We start from the raw sequence: 18,866 nt of genomic DNA, 5'->3' as shown, positions 1-18,866 counted from the left end.
ATTTAACTAGTTACCTCTAAATTTGCAGATTAATTTAAAAGATCCTATAAGAGAAAACCAAACACTGATTCAACCTGCCTCTTTCTCTCCTCCTGGTAACTCCATAGTTTGAAGGTGTTTATATTCAAGTTCCTGCTTGTAGGAGGATTTAAAATACGTACATACATACATACATGTTTTCGCAGGGTTTATGTGCAGATAGAATCACTGCACCCACTCCCTCGGTTTGTTGTTTATGTATGTTATCACAGGGTTTATGTGCCGATAGAATCACTGCACCTACTCCCTCTGTTTGTTTCAGTCTCTGCGATCGCCTGTGTGAGGTATTTCTGTACATCTATGTTTTTTTTAAAGACGTTTAATTAAAGTATAAAGGGCAGGAAGGTAGATCTTTCAACATTTCAAAATTTGTTGTGGATATGCAGCTCAGATTTGGACCCTTATAAGGTCTCAGACCAAGATTAAATAGAAAAAAATCAAAGGAAGGCAGCACGCTTTGTAACTTGTGATTTTCGTAGGCAATCCAGCGTCACTGAGATCTTGGAGACTTTGAAATGAGAACCCCTCACAGAAAGAAGGAAAAGGGCCAGACTTATGCTTTTTTATCAAATTATTAATGGCCTAGTTGCAGTCCCAAACAAGACTAATCCTTTTGAAACCAGGGAGGCCTGGCCGCTATACACAAATCCCACATAGTCATCGTGTTTCTCAGTATGGTTTCTATCCTAGGACTATAAAAGACTGAAAAACGCAATCCTTGGTCGTTATAAGGAGAGCCCTAGTCTTGAGGTGTTTAAAACTAAATTGCCACGCATTGTTACTAGCACTGCTGCGCTGTGTACCAACATCCTAGTTGTGATACCCGAGAGGGGTTTTTAACGAGTATTTGACAGAAACAGAAAATGTTGTATGTTTAAAATTTCAAACAATTCTTGTTAAATCTGGGACATTTTTCGGGGACACTAGTTAATCGGGGACAAAAGCATGGAATAGGGGACTGTTCACAACAATCGGGTTGTCTGTTCACCTTAGTCTACAAAGACAAATCCATAAATGACAATGAGCGGAAAGAAATGTAGTTTTCTGCATCTATTTTTCAAACAACTGACAATTTCTTGTAAAATAATAAAGAAGATATCATGAATCCTGAAATATACTTTTCTTTATTACTTTCCTAAATTGCATAGAAGTCAGATTTTACTACAAACATATGTAGGTGTGGATCAAATACATCTAGTTAATACTGCTGGTGAAATTTCTTTAAACTTTGAATAACTTTTTGGACAAAGAACAATCAATTTATTTATTTTTTCCTAGAAAAAAAAGAAGGTAATTAAGAGGAGTTGTTACAGGGTTCATGGCATCAGCTTAGTCTGGATTCTCTGGGCAGTGAGGGTACGGCGGAGTCCTGGGATGGTACCCAAGCATACTGGACGGCTGGTGTTGACGAACCATTCTGTGTTCCATCCGTTACCATACCAGTTGGCCTCGCAGGAGCCCACGGATTTGAGGACGGTGAGTGGGCCAAGTTTCTCTGTTTCATTCTTCATGGCGGTGACATTCACAACTCCAATTTCAAAGTTGGAGTTGAGAGTGTGGTTGGTCCAGAATTCTTCGTTACCTGAAGATTGTCAAGAGTGAAAAAATGATTAAATTAAATGTAAGTATGCTCAAATGAGGCATGAAAATGTAGTTAGCTTTGTCTCTAAAAAAGATTAATAAGGTGAAAATCAGGTTTACTATAAAAAATGTGAGATTTTCTCACTACTAGTATTAATAGGATCTTTGATTTTCTGTTCAAGAATACAGTTAGTTAGTTTGATATTAATCTAGCAGCATTTTGTTATTGTTGAAGACATTACATTGACTGCTGTGCATTCCTCTAAGCTGTTAGGATATGATCATCCTTACCCCAAAGTTTCATCATAGTTTCAACGCTTTCGGTGATGATGTGATTCTTCTCGGTAGTGTTCCACATAATATCAGTGGTCCAGGTAGGCTTGTACTCGATTTCATCACATGGGACACATGAGCAAGTGGTCGGTACCATGACAGGCTTGAGGTAACCATAGCCATTATCGCAACGGAATTCTGCCATTTCACGAACAAAGGAGGTTGGACGGCTGTTTGTACAGAAGGAACAGAAGTTCTATCAGTTTTGTATATCAGGAGAGTGGTTCCTTTATCATGAGAAACACATTGGATCCATGGGTACCTTAATATTACAAAGATTAGCCAAGACCTATACCATTGCTGATGAAGGAACACCTTTAGTACCAGCAGTACATATTATCAAATTACTTTGTTACAATTCTACCAATCAAGTAGGTACTAAAACTGTTATCCAAAAAACCTTTTAAGGTTTAGCTAAAGCTCACCTGCACATCCTGACAACGACTGGTTTCTTGTTCTCTGTGGTTCCGACACTGATGACCTTGGGTCGTGGCATTCCACCACAAGTGACGTCCTTGACGATGGCCTTGCAGGTTCCGTTCCTCTGTTCAATGACGTTGGTGTAAGATTCTCCTGAGCAGATGTGGCGTCTCTCCTTCCACCAGTCATCTGAGAAAGTAAATATAGAGAAGAACATGTCGGAACATCTTAAAGACATGTAAGTGAAGTTAAAGTTAGAGAAATATCACAGAGAATTGATTGACTATATGCACTTGAAATTGACAATGTCGAGTGGGGGGGGGGGAGGGCTAAAAGGGAGGAGGGCGGAAAGGAACAAATTAACTTTGGACATGTATGTGAGAGAGAGAGAGGTTGATTGGGTGACACAAGTTTCATATTTTTCTTGTGGTTGTGTGTTTCAGTCTGGGATGGAGGCATCGGACAATTGCAACAAGATAACTTACGAGTGGATGGCTTGATGATGGCTTCAAAGGCACGTGTCAGTCTAGATCCGAGGTAGGTTGGGTGTGTCTGCATGTTGAGAGGTACTGGGTACATCTTCTTGGTCTCTGGCATGAATACGCTGTCAACTCCATACATGGTGTAGTCGGTGGTAGTGTTGGTGGGGTACTTCTTCTGGGCAATCAGCAGAGCCTTGGTGACATTCCAGCGCCATGTTCCTATTATCGAGCAAAAAAAGAGAAAGTATTTCAGTTAAAATCTGTTGTACTTCAATTTAGAGCTAATGCTATTGTAAAAGAAACAGGTAATTAAACTACTTAATTAGACTATGTTATGAATTTGTCAAGTCAAAGTTTAATAAATGACTTTCATGATGCCTCCATGTAATTACATTTGTACCTAGATCAGCCTACACAAGTCTAGACTGCTGAAATATGACACATTTCATCAATGTTAATACCAAGGGAACAGTGAGTTCAACGCCATAATCATCCGCAACATATATTATGTACTCTAATTAATGTTACAATTTATAATGTACTGTGATCACATTGGACGTTTTAGAGTTTAATTAACTTAATGGCATAAATGTATTAACTAAAAATCAGGCAGAAACATTTCTGGCTTCCTTTCTAGAGGAACTTAAGTTTTCTTCAAAGTACATTTACACCCCTCCTCCCACCCCCTACCTTACCCCCTCACCAGACCAAGTGAAGTGAATGATATCACCAGCATATGCCACAAGACAATTGTTGATATATGTTTAATTGTATCATATTGAACTCTAACCTGTCTTGTTAAAGGCAGTCATGAGGGCAGGGAAAGGAACGGTTCCAAAGGTTCCGTTCTTGATGCTTTCTGGGTTGATGGGCTGAACAATTCCGAGAGGAGTAACCATCACGTAGTCAGTTGTGGAAAGAGTGGCAAAGTTGTTGGTGTCAATGAAAGCAATATCTCCCTCCTCTGTGTCCTCGATGCACCTAAGAGCGCCCTCGTTGCCATAGAATGGCTCGTGGCTGTTGCCAACTCCCTGGCGGTCACCATATCCACGGCACATTTCTGTCAGTTTGGTCATGTGGGTCTGTTTCAGGGAGAGAAGAATAAATCTTATTCCCAAATTTCTACACAAATATACTAATTTACATATAATTAATCCCTTAAACCCCTCCGATCCCTATACATTAAGAGCCAAGAATTTCAAGGTATGCTAGACTGCAGTCAAACGGCAATAATTGGAGGATATTTCTTCCACATCTTGGAATAATTTATTTTAAGAAAATCACAATGCTCTGAGAATGTTTTTGTCTAAAATTTTTATATAGCTATCCACCAAAATTAATCTTATCAGTTGATGCATCTTTTTGCATTATTTTTCATACCATTAATTTTAATATTGCAGACTGGAATATCCAGAATACCGTGCAAGCTAATTATATTACCAGGTACAATGAATACCACCCAAATAGATTACTCCATGAAACCTTTAACGGAATACTCTGCAAGGGATTTACCCATTTGCAAATTCTTAAATCTGGAAAATGGACCCTCCATCTTTTCAGAAAACTAGTCATTGTTACTGTTGTGAAAATCCTTACCTTAGTGACATCCAAGAAGTCCTTGAAGGTAGGTGAAAGCCAGATAGGGTTGAGATAACGGCTGAACTGAGTCTTGGCCAACTCTTCGTTGGTGTAAAGGTCGCTGTAGAAGCTGATCAGACGGGGAGCGTAGATCTTAAGGTAAGACTACAAAATAGAAAGACAAAGAGACTTATTCTCAAATTGTAAATCCACCTTTGAAAGTGATATTATAACGAGCTAAGATTTAGTTGTTTTACATGAAAATCAAGAACGTTATTCAGTCTTGTCATATATACTCAAATTGCAAACCATTCTTTGAACCCTTCTTTCATTTATCTGTTAGTTCCCACATGGTTTGATTGAATTAGCTATTGATCTCCCAAAGGTGCGTGCTCTCAGCTCACATATCCTAATTAGACTATCACTATCAAATCTGTTGATTATCAACATACAGAGATTTGCATTCTCAGGTCTTCCATTTTCATTCAGTAATTTGTGCTGTTCTTATCTTGCAATTTACTTCTTTCTGTTTTTCATCTTATTTTTGGAAGAGCATGAGCTAAAGTTCCCATCTTATTTTCAATGTTATCTTATTAAATGAGACGGACCTGGACAGCTGGGTGTTTGAGCCATTCGTAGTCGGTACCCCTGATGCTACTCATGGTTGGGACACGGTGAAGGATCTCCAGGGTCTTGGCCAAACCGTCGAGGGTCTCGAAACGCTCGTTGAGCAGCTTGGAGAAGATGCGTGAGATGACTGGGACGGTGTATTCGCTGAAAGAGGTCATCAAATCAAGACATTAACTTTCAATTCACATTACATCATGTGGAGTATCAAGGTTCAGCATATGTAAGCACTCAAATTTTGTTAAAAGCTATACAAAAGTACTTATGATCGATATTAGACAATTAAATATGTAACCATGTCAAAGTGGTGGTTCAGGATGAACCATCAACACACTTATTGAATGATGAATATGACTGCCTATCATATGTCTGGGTGTATGTCTGATTTTCCAGTTTTAAGCTGAAATTTTCCAATTCTTACATATTACTACATGGAAACGCTCTGGCGTAAAGATAACATGATAGAAACACTCACTGACTAATTGATTATATTGTCGTTAGTAATTAACACAAGTTACCAACGGGATGTATTTTATTCTGCCCACATTATCACTACTTAAACTAGGTGATATTATGATACACTGTGATATTTCATCATGAGAGGGTCGTTAATTAATTACAGAGGTATGAATACACAATTAAAACACCCACATTAAATAACCACCATGCAGTGACAAAGAAAACTGTCAACAGTTATAGTTGGAGTTTCCTAAAGTAGTGTAACAAACACGGCAATAATCAATGAAATATTTTTTCCTCAATACCATGCAAGTATGCACTAACAGCTTGTCGAAACTGAAATATCCATTTTCTGTCGTTACTGGGTATTTTTGCTTTATTAAGATCAAAAGAAGGGACAATGCTGCAAGGATAATAACAGCCATGATAAACTAAACTGATTAACTAATTAATGAATGGTCACTTTGTTCTGCAGGAGCCATGACACTACTCTTTGTTAAACTATTCCTACCTGTCGTAGTCCTTCAGGAGGTTACCGATGACAGTGTTATCGTCAGCAGTGGTTGCAGCGCCACGGAGGATGTCACGCAGGTTGGAGACCTTACCACCGGTCATACCCTTGCCGACAGACTTGGAGGACAGGACTGGGGCGTTGACATCATCAAAGATACCCCATTCATCTTCCATGTTCTGGAAAGACTGCTGGAGGAATCTGGAGGTTGAAGAGGAAAATCCTGATTCGGTAAAATTCAATGAAATACATTTGAAACAGGATAAAACTAAGTAAGAGAAGTACATACATATGAGGTGAATCAAAGGAAAGTTGGAATATGATTTTTTACTGTCAAGTTATTTAAAAAATGTAGACTTGTCTTTATGAGACAAAAACAGGAAGAATGACTGCATGATGAAGCACAAGTTAAACTTTCAATTTTCTTTAAATTGATTTGAATATAATCATTTGATATAATCATTTTCATGTACTGCAATAATGCTCAAGTTTATTAACACATTTTTAATGCTTGATATGACTGCATCAACATTAAGGCAAGCCATTAGAATGACTGACTTGAAAATATATATTTTGGAGATTCAATGTCAGTTGTAATAAGTTGACTTACCCACGGAGGGTGAGTTTTCCTAGACGACGGTCCCGGAGGCTGACGAATGCATCACCAGTCTTTTCCTCGTACAGTTCCCTGAATTTCTCTTTCTGTGTGTCAAAGAGAAAACAGATGAAGAGTTCTTATAACCGATAGACCAGCTGCTGCACACCTGAAATAGCTATACTCTAATTGTGACAACATAGTTATTTTGTAGGCGAACCAATGTTACCATGGCAACCCCCTGTCAGCATCGCTTTTATTGACCATGTATCTAATCAAAATAATGTGAATAAAACATCTTTCATAATATTTGGTAAGATATATGTTTACAATCCAAGTTATTACAACCTATAATCTCTCCATGAAAACATGTAGACATAAAAGAATGTAACTGAACAATAAAAACGAAACACTACCACATACCCTGTCAACTCTCTTGGTCCTGATGTCAACCAGGCTATCACGGATCTCATCTGGAATGTCGTTAAGGATATCTCCGAGACCTTCAACGCTGAGGACATCGTCAAGGATGCTGTAGTCGAAGGTGTCTGGGTTGAAGCCCTCTGGTACGGTGAGTTTGCCCTCCAGAAGTGGGATGAGCATACGGTTCTTCATGAATTCCTTGAGAGTTCTAAATGGAATCATCAAAGAACAAATAATTGCAAATAAACTGGTGCCCTACTGGCCTGTGCAGGTAAATAAAAAAGTTAGAGTGCTTGATATGTTGGACTGTAGCTGAATTAAAGTAAGTCATTTCTCCTCTTCACTTTTAACTAACTATAACTATTTTTGTTTTGTCTTTTAGACATAGATCTGTCAGTAATACATCTGAAAAATGCTCTGTTAGTTTAAAAGTGAACTTCAAAAGCTGGCACAGTCTGAACAGACATAGATGACATAAGAAAAGCTTCAAAGTGTTCTTTGCCACAATGTTCCATGCACTACCAAACCCGATAAAACAACGAACACAATGTCTATAACCAATGCATGCACCTGTTTGCTAATAAACCTTGTCAGCATTTCCTGTTTACCCCCCTCTTTACCCCCCCAAAGCATATGTCACTGTGTACTCACCCTGGGGTCTTACGGTTCATGTTGTAGAAAGTCCAGGTGTGTGGTGAATTCCAGATGAACCAGTCAAAGCCAGTGAAGTTGTAGAAGCTGAGTCCAGGGATTCCCCAGTTGACTTCATGTCCAAGGATAAGATCAGAGTCCCAGGTCCAGTCAACGGGGGCAGCACCTGATTGCACAACCATGGATTAATAATAAGTAACTTATTCTTCTACTACATCTTGGACAGGTTTTTATGCTATAAGTCCTTAACTGTTCTATTCTATTCTGCACAAGACCATCAGCTTCAGCAGTCCTCAAGTCTAGGCTGAGCTTCATGAACTCTCTTTAAAGTATTAATATTAAAACTTTTATAAGACATCCAAATTAGTGGTTTCTTTTCTTGATCTGATATGAAAACAAATGTTGAGAAGTGTATTGTTTTTAAGGTTTGACCAACATCACTGGAAAGATGGTTTGCCAGATTTATATCCACAGAAACAAAACAAAAAAATTGTACCTGGCAAGCAGACACTCTTGTAGAAACGGCTGACCGATTCAAAGACTGATCCAATACGTGGGATGACGCCAGTGGAGAGAAGGTGACCAATTGGGAGGTGAAAGTTGGGGACACTCTTGATGTCTGGAGAACAGACGGTGAGGTTTCGAATGTTGACCACCTTGGTGTCCTCTCCGAACTTCTTCCAGAATTTGCTCTTCTTCATGACAGCGATGGTGTAGCTCTTGACAGTGGCGTTGTGGAAGAGGCTCTTCTGGAAGCGAAGGTTCTCATCTTGAATCATCATTGGCTGCAGCTGGAAGTCGTTTCCGGCAGTGAAGATCTCCTTGACATCACCAGAGTAAAGGTCAGCGGTACCGTTCAGGACATTGCGCATGCAGTCCATCTCGGTCCTGGCAAGCACACATCCCCATGAGATGTTCCTAAGCTAAATTTTTTTGAAAATAAAGGATAAACAACTATATGTTTAGATCATTCATTTTTTTCTAATAATCATATGCCTGACAGACATATTGCCAAATATTCCATGAGATCTAAATTTGTCTGCACAGCTAATAAAAATATTCCAAATAGTCATTTTGTAAATTCTTTCTTTGTGAAATTAGTAGTAGTTTTCATGCATAAAATATTAACAGCTGGTGTAGAGATGTCTCTTACTGCCCAATGCATAAGTACAACTTGTTTCGAACCTATTAGTTTTGTTAACTGCCTCTTAACTGAAGTAATAAATTACGGCATAACAAAAGTTAGAAAATACCAAAATGGAGATACTACATCAGTACCAGTGCATTCTCAAATAAATATGGTATCCACCATATTTGGAGTATGTGGAATGTAGAGTGAGAGATTATTTATTTTGAATCCAAGATGTACGTACCTCAATATCAGTCTGGAAGACCTTCTTCATGGTGATACATTTCTGGTACTGGACAGGAGTGGTGGTGCAGATCTTGGCACGAGGTTTGGGTGTCAGGGCTTGGCATGTGTTGAAGACTTTCATGTACTCCTGGACAGCTGGGATACTAAATGGGTCTTCCAAGAATTCCAGTTTGGTGTTCTCATCCATAAAGATAAGATCCTTGGGGGCTTCCTTGACACAGACATAGTCTGAGCTGTTGAACAGGTCAACAGTTGGGGTCTTCATCTGATGAAGGAAATAGAAAGGAAACTGAAGGGTTAACAGAGTAATTACCTCCAAAACTAGTTGTGTGAAAAACTGATAATCACAGGGCTATTATTGTCAAACTATTACATCCATTCTATAGTCACTCTTGGCAATTTCATTTGAAGAGACAGATGCCTTTAAGGAATCATACTCGAATCTTTCCAGTATCTGGTAAAATATTTCTAACTTTATCAATCTGGCCTGTTAGAGAAGGTCTTCTTTGAATACAATTTTATTTTACCTGACTGACTGCTACCCTCTCACTATGCTGGTTCTCTTTTTCTCTCTCAAAGTAAGAAAGATCACTCTCTGTGGATACACTTTAAAGCAGACTTCAAGCTATCATGACCTGCAACATCTGATACTAATGATAAGATCCCATATAATAAAAGATTGTTTCGCTTTAAAATCCAACTAAGGCTTAAAATTGTTACAAAAAGGGGTGAAACAGGCTAATTGTGGTTACCTTGCCAGCCTCAAGAATAATCTCCTTGAGTTCGGTCTTGTAAGTGACGTTACGTTCAGGGTTGAGGAAGAGTACTGGTCTGGGAGTGTAGCCGAGGTGACATTTGGTCTGCTCCCACTCAGAAAGTGGAAGAGATTCATCTTCACAAACAAGCTTGAATACATTAACTGAAAACAATATACATGAATATTCAATAACAGCAAGCTGAAACACGGGACATGAATATTCAATACCAACAAGGTGTAACAGGATACATATATATTCAATTATAACAAGCTGAAAAAATATACATGAATATTCAATGCCAACAAGCTGAAACAGGAGACCTGAATATTCAATACCAACAAGCTGAAACAGGAGACCTGAATATTCAATTCCAACAAGCTGAAACAGGATACATGAATATTTAACATCAACTTGATTAAAACTTTGCTTTAAGACAGACATAATACATAATTATTCAGTACTGCACACTTCATAGACAAGCTTAATTATACCAACCATGAATAGTTATCAATTATGACTTATTAAACTGTCCTTAAATCTTTAGTTTTTCTTTCTTTCAAGATAATATTAAGACTTAACAGGATGGTTACTTGCATAATGCTTCTGTCACATGTCATGTTATTTGGTTTACTGCATGATTTTCTGTTTATCTTTTACAGATCAATTTAATATTGCCTTCCTGTTCGTTGATGTTTAGTGCTGTTTGTAAGTGAACATAAATGTTCATCTCCCTTGCTGTCCAAGATATATGGATGCAAATCATGCAAACACCAACATCCCATTGTTTGCTGTGTTAATTACTCAGCCACAATAAACATTAAATGTGTCTGACAAGAATATGCAAATAGTAGCAAAACTTAGATTTGTATACCACCAATTTTCAAGAGTTATATATAAACAGAACTTGATTTCAGATGAAAAGTCGTTGAGAGAGAATTTATCTAGCAGATGATTGACTTTCATTATTTACTGAATTGATTACTCACCGTAACGTTCGTTGAGCTCTTTGACGACCTTTGAGTCGACAAACATGACCTCTCCATGGCCGCTCTTGATACACTTGAAGCTTCCTTCGATACCAGTGTACTTAGTCTCCATGTTGTGGCATCCAGTGGTCAGCTTTTCTGGGTAGGTTTCGTTCTTGTCGAAAGTCTTGTTCAGAATTCCTAAATATAGGAAAAGAGTTTAAATTGATGGACACAAAATAGCTGGAAGAAATAATGCAAGAAATTCATACAAATTACTCATCACAACGTCTTACAGTTGGATGAATTGCAGGACAACTCTAAAACTATTACTTGCTCATGCTCTTCTGATAATAATTTTAATCTCAACCCAAGGAATACCAGAAGCATCTTTTTTTCTTCAAGATCAAAGTTCTGTTTTGGAACTGAGATTGTTTGAAGAGAAAGTCATGTGATGGCATTATATTTGAAATGTGACTTGCACGCCTCCCTCCTCCCCCTCCAACTTCTCCTTATTTAACACAGAAACAAGAATGTCTAATGAGCTCAACTGCTGGAGAAGGACAACTATCTCATCAATCCCAGACCACTATATTTTCCTACATTTGAACTTAATAGATAACCTTTTAGCTGTGACAAACATTTTAGTGCTTCCCATACCTGGAACACACATCTTTCCAAAGAAATCAGCTGATGACTCGACCACATCACCGGTTGCCAACATGACATCCTTGTAGATGAGGTTGCACACTGGGGTGATGAAAGCAGAGGTGATGTTGACACCAGCACTGCAGATCTTGCGGCCCATCAGTTGATGGAATGTATTAATGTTACTGATGCTCATGGTCAGTGCAAGTGTAATGTTCTGTACCTTCTTCTCGATCTCAGTGGGCTAGTTATGAGAAAATGGAAATATGATAATTTCTCAACATTAGTTTTATACACCTGTACTAGTTACATAAACATTATGACTTATTGATACATTGTCATTACAAAGAAATGATAACATCGTACTTTACACAGCTAATTGGTTTAAGCTTTAAGCTGTTGATTTCTTGTTGGACAAAATGTAGCATTTTCAGGAATCTTACTCTACAAATTTAGCAAGGTTGTTATAGCCCGTATTGTAGAATTGTAGAAGATCTGATGAAAGAAGGCCTCAAATCACATATACAGAGTTTCTCCATTCTGAAAATAGTTTTTCTTTGCACTGTAACATTGACTTGTATACATTTGAGGGCTATCATAAACTTACAGCATTCTTGTTCTTCTCATAGGCGAAGCTGGTGACATTGAATTTATCCACGGCAACAAAGATCTTGTTCTCACGAGCCATGACGGTATCAGTCCAGCCTCGTTCGGCCCTGAAATAAAATGTTTAGCATTCACAACTTGGTTAATATGTGTTCATAAATATTAAACGAGAAATGTTGAATAGTGAAGTCATTGTACTGGTCAGCTATATAATGAAGTTATTGCACTGATCAGTTCTTATGTTTATTGTAATTAACTGTCTATATTGTGTTCTATTAACTGAAAGTGGACCATATTACCTTCCCAAATAACTTCTAGGCCGTGAAAGATTATAGGAAGAGAATCTGACATAACAGTTTGGTCCAGTTTGCAAAATGTACGTGATTGCTCAGACTAGACTACATTCATTCTTCAGAGAAAAGATAATTTAGATAGAAGAGTACTGTACTAACCAGAACAAACACTGCTCTGTGGTGGTGGCGAGTTGGCAGAACCATTCCTTACGTGGAGTAACCTTGTAGGTCATAGTCTGGGCAATGCGCTGGCATTTCCTCAATTCGCATGGGGTGGTGACGCACATACGGACTACATCAGTGCGGTTCTTCATCATGATAAACCTGGCAAGTGGTGGTGGATACATGTCAAGTTTCTTGATCAGGTCCCGTCTCTCGGACAAGATGGTAGTCAACATTTCGGTGATCTCCCCGCGGGTCTTGTTCTCTGTAATGTGTCAAAATTTTTAGTTCAAGTTTAATAGTTACTTTGAAACTGTTTTACAAGTTCAGTTTTAGATCTCTGAAGAGGCCATTGATACAGCTAGAACTAGAGCACCAATGGTGCAGAAGCTCATACCTTTTCGAGCTTAAAAATGGAGGGACCACAAAACTTTATGGCGCACCAAATTTCAGGCCATTTTTCAGATTCCACCAATTTTGGGCCCATGAGGGATAACCCCCCCCCCCTTCCGTTAGCAGAACCCTGGCCACACCACTGGCTATAATTCCTATTTTCCCCCATTTAAATCCTATTTTACCCACTCTCTCAAACAATACCACTGACCTACCCTATTAAACTTTCTCCCCTCTACCAGAGCAGACCTGAAGCACTCCTTGCCAAAATTTTGGCTGGCTGCCTACATACCTCAGGCTCAAAGACTTCTAAGAATCGGCAAGTGCTGATTGGCTATAGGGCTCTCATGCTTACAGTTCAACAGTTAATAACAACTCCCAGTCCTGCTTTAATTCCACTAACAGCCTCTGCAGAGCTTAACCACAAATGTAAACAAAACACTGCAGAGACTGGGAGACAAATTAAAGGAGCTTTGGCAAAAGGTGAAGGCTCAAATTTTTTTAAACAATGGGGATTAATTGTAATTAATTAACTTTTGACCAAAAATTATTAGGCATCACCTTATTCATACACAATCCAACAATCATCAGTTCAACTTTGAATATGATCCATCAAAATCTTGAGGAGATTGAGATATTTGAAAATATTACAAAGAATGACCCCCGATGACCCCCTAAATGACATTTGACCTCAATTTTCCGAACACCCCTCGTAACTCTCATCCCTAGGAACATTGTGACCAAGTTTCATTATAACTGGCCATACACTGTACGAATTGGAGCAATTTGAAATATAGGGCCGCGGCCCGGGCCACAAAAGACCCTTAGTTGATCTTTGATCTGAGATTCATGAACACCCTGAAGGTAAAACTTCCATAGTACTATCGTGACAAACCCTCAACATTGTACCATGGAATCTGTGGGAGAAGAAGCATTTTGCGTATTTCCACAAAATGGCCCATTACGGCCCACAGGTGACCTTTGACCCCACATTTCGGACCATCTCTGATGGCCCTATACCCAATGGTCCTTGTGTCCAAGTTTTATGAAATTCCATCAAACACTGTGCGAGTGGGAGCGGTTTTACCAATTGTTGACGGATAGAGTGATAGAGTGATAGACGCTGCACTGTAACAAAAGCTCACACCAGCATGCTGGTATGAGCTAAAAACAAAGAAAATATGGGAAGACACAAATGAGACTCCTTTGTCAAGTACTAACTTTAGACCATTGTCTCAATTTTTTTGACCTGCAGCTAAACAATATTGCATAGATAGGAGAACTAAGATAGCATCTCACTGAGAAGGTAAAATTATTAGTTGGATGTGGAACTCACATCACGTTAGTCACATTATTCAATCACACTTTTCAGAAATGAAAATGTGACTTTCGTCTAGCAAGTTACCATTATCAAGTATTACATTTATTTTTTACTTTATTTCTTGACATTCGACCTACCTTCTTCCTCTGTGACTGGAGTCACCCGCATTGGGTTGACACACCTCCTACCGCAGTTGGTCGCACAGCACTTGTGCAGCTGATCAGAGCAGGATGAGTCGATGTCACACTCATCATTGCACATACCATACAGGGTCGAGTCGACGTTGGTGATGTCGGTTGGGCACTCACCCTCTCTCTCTGTGAAATGTAAATGCAAATAATTAGGTCATTTGACATGGTACCAGGAAGAATAAAGTATATATAGCTGCAGGAACATTGGTGGGATTCTACAACTTAGTGATCATTAAACACTCTTGTACAATCTGGCAGCTGATGACAAACAAACATTACAGTGTATAGTTAGTGTCCAAATTCCAAAATATTCTTCACCAACTGTATAGAACTCCTGATGTGAGTCTCGATCACACTCGGGCTTTCAAAAACTACTAAAGTGTTGTTAATCGAATCTGCAGTTATACGTACGTTACGTACCTGTACATATTTCGGAGTACGTAGCTAGGCCTACATCTTAAAAGTTAGACTGAAGCATTCTCAAACTGAAAAGAGCAAGGCTATGGTAGGCCATTCATTAATACGTAAACCCAAACGTTTGACTGTTCAAGCTGGCTTTAACGTAATGATAAGACTGAATCGCGGCTAGCCTAGCTAATTAAGATTAGAATATGAGCAAATGCAGATATGCATCGGCGAATATGGCCGAGGAGCTGTATTAACACGATTGACTTCACATAGTAAATATCATCCTTCGGGAAATGCCGAACCACGAATAACCAATATTCCATGTGGGAAAGCAAACCTTACAATATGCAGCGAAATAATACACAGACACCAATTTGGGGAATTCCCTGACCATAACTAAACTAGCATTGCTCATGCGCAATAAACACGCAAAGGTGCAAGGTCGTAAACGGAAAAGCTTTTGGGATCCGGGGTACGTGTCAGTTGTTGAGGGAGGGAGAAGGGATATAATCGGTGCCTTGGAAGTGCGAGAGAGTGTGTTTAGATGTACGGTTGGGGTACTTATAATTCGAAGATAATGTAACACCTAAAGATTTTCTTTTTTGTCATAAACTTTTGTGCTATTTTAATGTTTGATAGTAATCTGAACAAAAATCAGCTGATTGCCATATATCACATAATAATACCCCAAGACGAAGAATCGAGATGATCAAAATTCTAAGATCCGAAGGCCATTGTCTTATCTCTGAAGATAAGGATTAATGATTACCCTAACAACAAAGCTTTATCTTTCGATTCATCTAACCAATTATGATAAAGCAATTTTAATCTATAATAGACAACTAATTTACGAGGGTCCTGATATCAGCATTAATAGGCTAATGAGTAAAACCCTTGTTTATTCTAAACCACAAAAAGTAGAAATTAGATAACTGGAAAACAACAAGGCCGGTCAAGTGGTTCGACCTTATCTATAATCTAATGCTATCGCTATTTCTCTTTTTATAAAGACTTTGATTTTTTAATTTAAAATTTCCCTGTAGGACCTACAATTTTTCGGAACAGAAACCGCTATTCTTGTGTTTTACTTTTACTGTTTTTATTTTTTATTAAAGCCAAATGTTATTATTTTTAAAGAAGGAGAGCAATATCAATGTGTATACAAACATTGTTTTTCTTCCAAAAATATAAATTCTTATGAGTCGATTCACATATTTAAATTTGCAGGTAGCAAAACTAGAAATATATGGTTGAAAATATTTCATCTCTGTTCTGTTTGCTTTGAGCATTTTTTTTTACTATAGCGTAAATTGTCAAATAAGAGATTAAGAACATTTTTTTTACCGCAAACATTCTTGTGAAATAGACGGTTGAAGGGATTATCGAAAACCCTTGCCAATTGGGCGTAGCTGTATTTAAGCGCATGCGCTGACATACGTTGAATATTCACTTTGTTTCTCATGTAACCTCGCATTCGGTGCATTTGTTAGTACGTTATTCTAGTCAATATACAAAGCTCTTCATATAAGTACACTACGAGCAGTCTGAATAAACCTATTTATGTTGTATCAATATCCTGAACTTATTGTACTGTCAGTACGGTTGCCTCGAAGTTACCTGGCTGATGTATAGCTTAATAAATAACAACTATCTTGATTTTCACTGGATTTTCATCCAATCGCTATTACTGCCTTGCACATACGTATCGTAAACATGGATCAGCGAGCGCGAAGCTGCCAATCTTTCAAGTTGAACACTGCATAGGCCATGATAAATACATGTTGGAAATGAGGGTGATAGTGGGGCTGCGGTAGGTTGAGTTAAGCTCAGGTGGTTGAGCCAACGGGTATAACAATTGAGGTTATTTAGCAAAGTGGATATGGTTGAACACAACAAGACCATTTCTATTAAAAATTTGACCTTTCAAAGAGCACTGGAAAAGGGTTTACTTTGCACTATCAATTTGATAGTTTATCTTTTTTCTATTTCTCTCTCTGGCCAAAAAAGAAATGCCTAGGGCACATTTTAGGCTGTTAGGTAAATATAATAACGTACAATAGTAGACATCAAACTAAGTTGCATGAGTTGAAAAATAGTTTCCCTGTACAAGTTGCTCTGTATAATTAAGATAATCTGACTTTCTATTATTCAACACTTTGTTGACCACCTTTGTCTTCAATTCAGGTATATGGCCCGTATTAAGTTTTGAAACAATTTATCAAAATTACCCCATTATTTGATCTTGAAATTGATTTTCATTAAAGAAAATAACGTATATATGTGTTAGCACTTTTGGTTCAAGTTAAAATATTAATTAGCTTTTAATTTCAGCTTACCGATGTTGATCGAGGCAAAGGCACCAACGGCCAAACAAAACAAAAGCAGGTACTTCATCTTGGCAGTCTTCTGGAATTTCTTTAACGTTTGGAGTCCTGTCCTCAGGTCTCTTCTAAATTTACCATTTCGGATCTGGTACTTAAAATAGAGAAACTAAGGGCAGTACTTAAGGATGAATATTCAACATTTAACTTTTCAACCAATCGTGTAGTTCGTTATATACATCTATAGTGACGTATATCGAACTTTATCCTGATTGGTTGAAAATTGTGGTGCGATATGATATGTACGACTTTGGCTTTTCCTACCCAGCGAAACACAACATGACCCCAAAAAGTGTCCTTAAGGAGAATCAAAAGAAAACAAATGAGAGAGGAAGAATATGATAACATGGTCTTTTTGTGACTTCTCTATATATCTTTTCGATAATAAACCAAGAGCTGTTTGGATTTGCAAACAATAGGACATTTGCTTGTTTGTTTTAAGAGATCAAACTGTTGTGTATAGGTTTTTTTGGTTATTATATCATTGTGTAAATATAGATACCCCGACGAGATCACGGTTACAGCACTCTAACTTTGAACTGCTTTATAAAGGAACAATGCATCGTAAAGTGTCGCGTTTTAGATCAATTACTTATTTACTGTCGACAATAAACTGAGGATAAGCAACAGACGCAGGATAGAACAAAGCGGAACATAAAACTAATATTTATCAACGGAATCACATATCGATAAGAAATCACATATTGATAGGAAACTTTATTCTTCCTTTGTTCAATTGTTATCGAGTTCATGCAGTATATGGACTCATTGATAGGCTGAACAATAAACAGAAAATTCAACGCTCAAGTGCACCCTCCTCATCACCTCCCCCTCCCCTCCCCCACCTCCCACACCAGTCCTATGGGCAAGTAGCCAGACTATATAGCATGTAGACCTCATATGCAGAAACATGGTCTGGGGGTTTTGCGGTCCTTCAACGTTTTTAAATTCTTCCGAAACTGAAAGGTCGATTTGACAACTGTGTGACTTAATTCATTACAAATACACATTTTAAGTGATTTATATACACGTAACATTCGAAAGTTCATGTTCGAATTTTCGAAAGTTCGAAAGTCATGTTGGTGTAATGGCGGACTTAGTACTATGTAACGGCTCCGTGATCCATCCGACATCGCTGGGGCGTTTGAAACACACTGCTGATTTGACGACTCTGATGACACCCTGCGGCGCCACAGACCATGGAGGAGGGGTGAGCCTCTTCCAAGCCAGTAAGACGGTAAGATCAATCCGCCACTCCTGTCACTTACCACAACAACAAAAATGAATTAAACATCCTGATTACTCCAGTGTTACATGCAGAGGTGTCGCCAAGGGGGGGGGTGGTGGCTGTGGGGCTGGGGGACACGTGCTCTCCCAACAAAAATCGTGCCCCCAGGTCCCCCAGTTCAGATTTGTAGTGTTAAAAAAATTACTCAAACAAAAACTTCTTTTGACAAAGGACGAAACGTTTTATGTTCTTCAGTAAAACTTCCTTCCACCGACCATCACAATAACCAGTTGTTTTCTCACTAACAAAGACACAAGAGGCCAGGCGTGAATCACTAGTGCTCGACTTCTCTACAACCTTGAATTTCATGAATTTCAATTTCAATTTTCAACACTTTTATTAAAAAACATTACCAAACAAAGGGTTAATATCCATTTT

General features: G+C 38.3%; 1 protein-coding gene across 1 annotated transcript; it reads right to left on the bottom strand.

The window, feature by feature from the left end:
- Positions 1 to 1,074: 1,074 nt before the first annotated feature.
- LOC139963775 (major yolk protein-like) lies at positions 1,075 to 17,313 on the bottom strand. The gene is made up of 20 exons (XM_071964895.1): positions 17,156 to 17,313; positions 14,358 to 14,537; positions 12,504 to 12,771; positions 12,053 to 12,161; positions 11,458 to 11,689; positions 10,819 to 10,998; positions 9,827 to 9,993; positions 9,073 to 9,339; positions 8,196 to 8,622; positions 7,700 to 7,865; positions 7,049 to 7,256; positions 6,641 to 6,732; positions 6,031 to 6,231; positions 5,042 to 5,207; positions 4,452 to 4,598; positions 3,646 to 3,937; positions 2,859 to 3,074; positions 2,379 to 2,562; positions 1,912 to 2,123; positions 1,075 to 1,621 (listed from the first exon to the last, which is right to left on the bottom strand). Exons 1-20 carry the CDS (start codon positions 17,211 to 17,213, stop codon positions 1,356 to 1,358), a joined length of 4,038 nt encoding a protein of 1,345 aa, XP_071820996.1. The 5' UTR covers positions 17,214 to 17,313; the 3' UTR covers positions 1,075 to 1,355.
- Positions 17,314 to 18,866: the final 1,553 nt, after the last annotated feature.

The sequence above is a fragment of the Apostichopus japonicus genome, chromosome 22 (genome assembly GCF_037975245.1).
Source record: "Apostichopus japonicus isolate 1M-3 chromosome 22, ASM3797524v1, whole genome shotgun sequence".
Classification (NCBI taxonomy): Eukaryota; Metazoa; Echinodermata; class Holothuroidea; order Aspidochirotida; family Stichopodidae; genus Apostichopus; species Apostichopus japonicus.
Note: the sequence above shows the minus strand (reverse complement) of the source record. Positions and strands in the feature narration are given on the sequence as shown.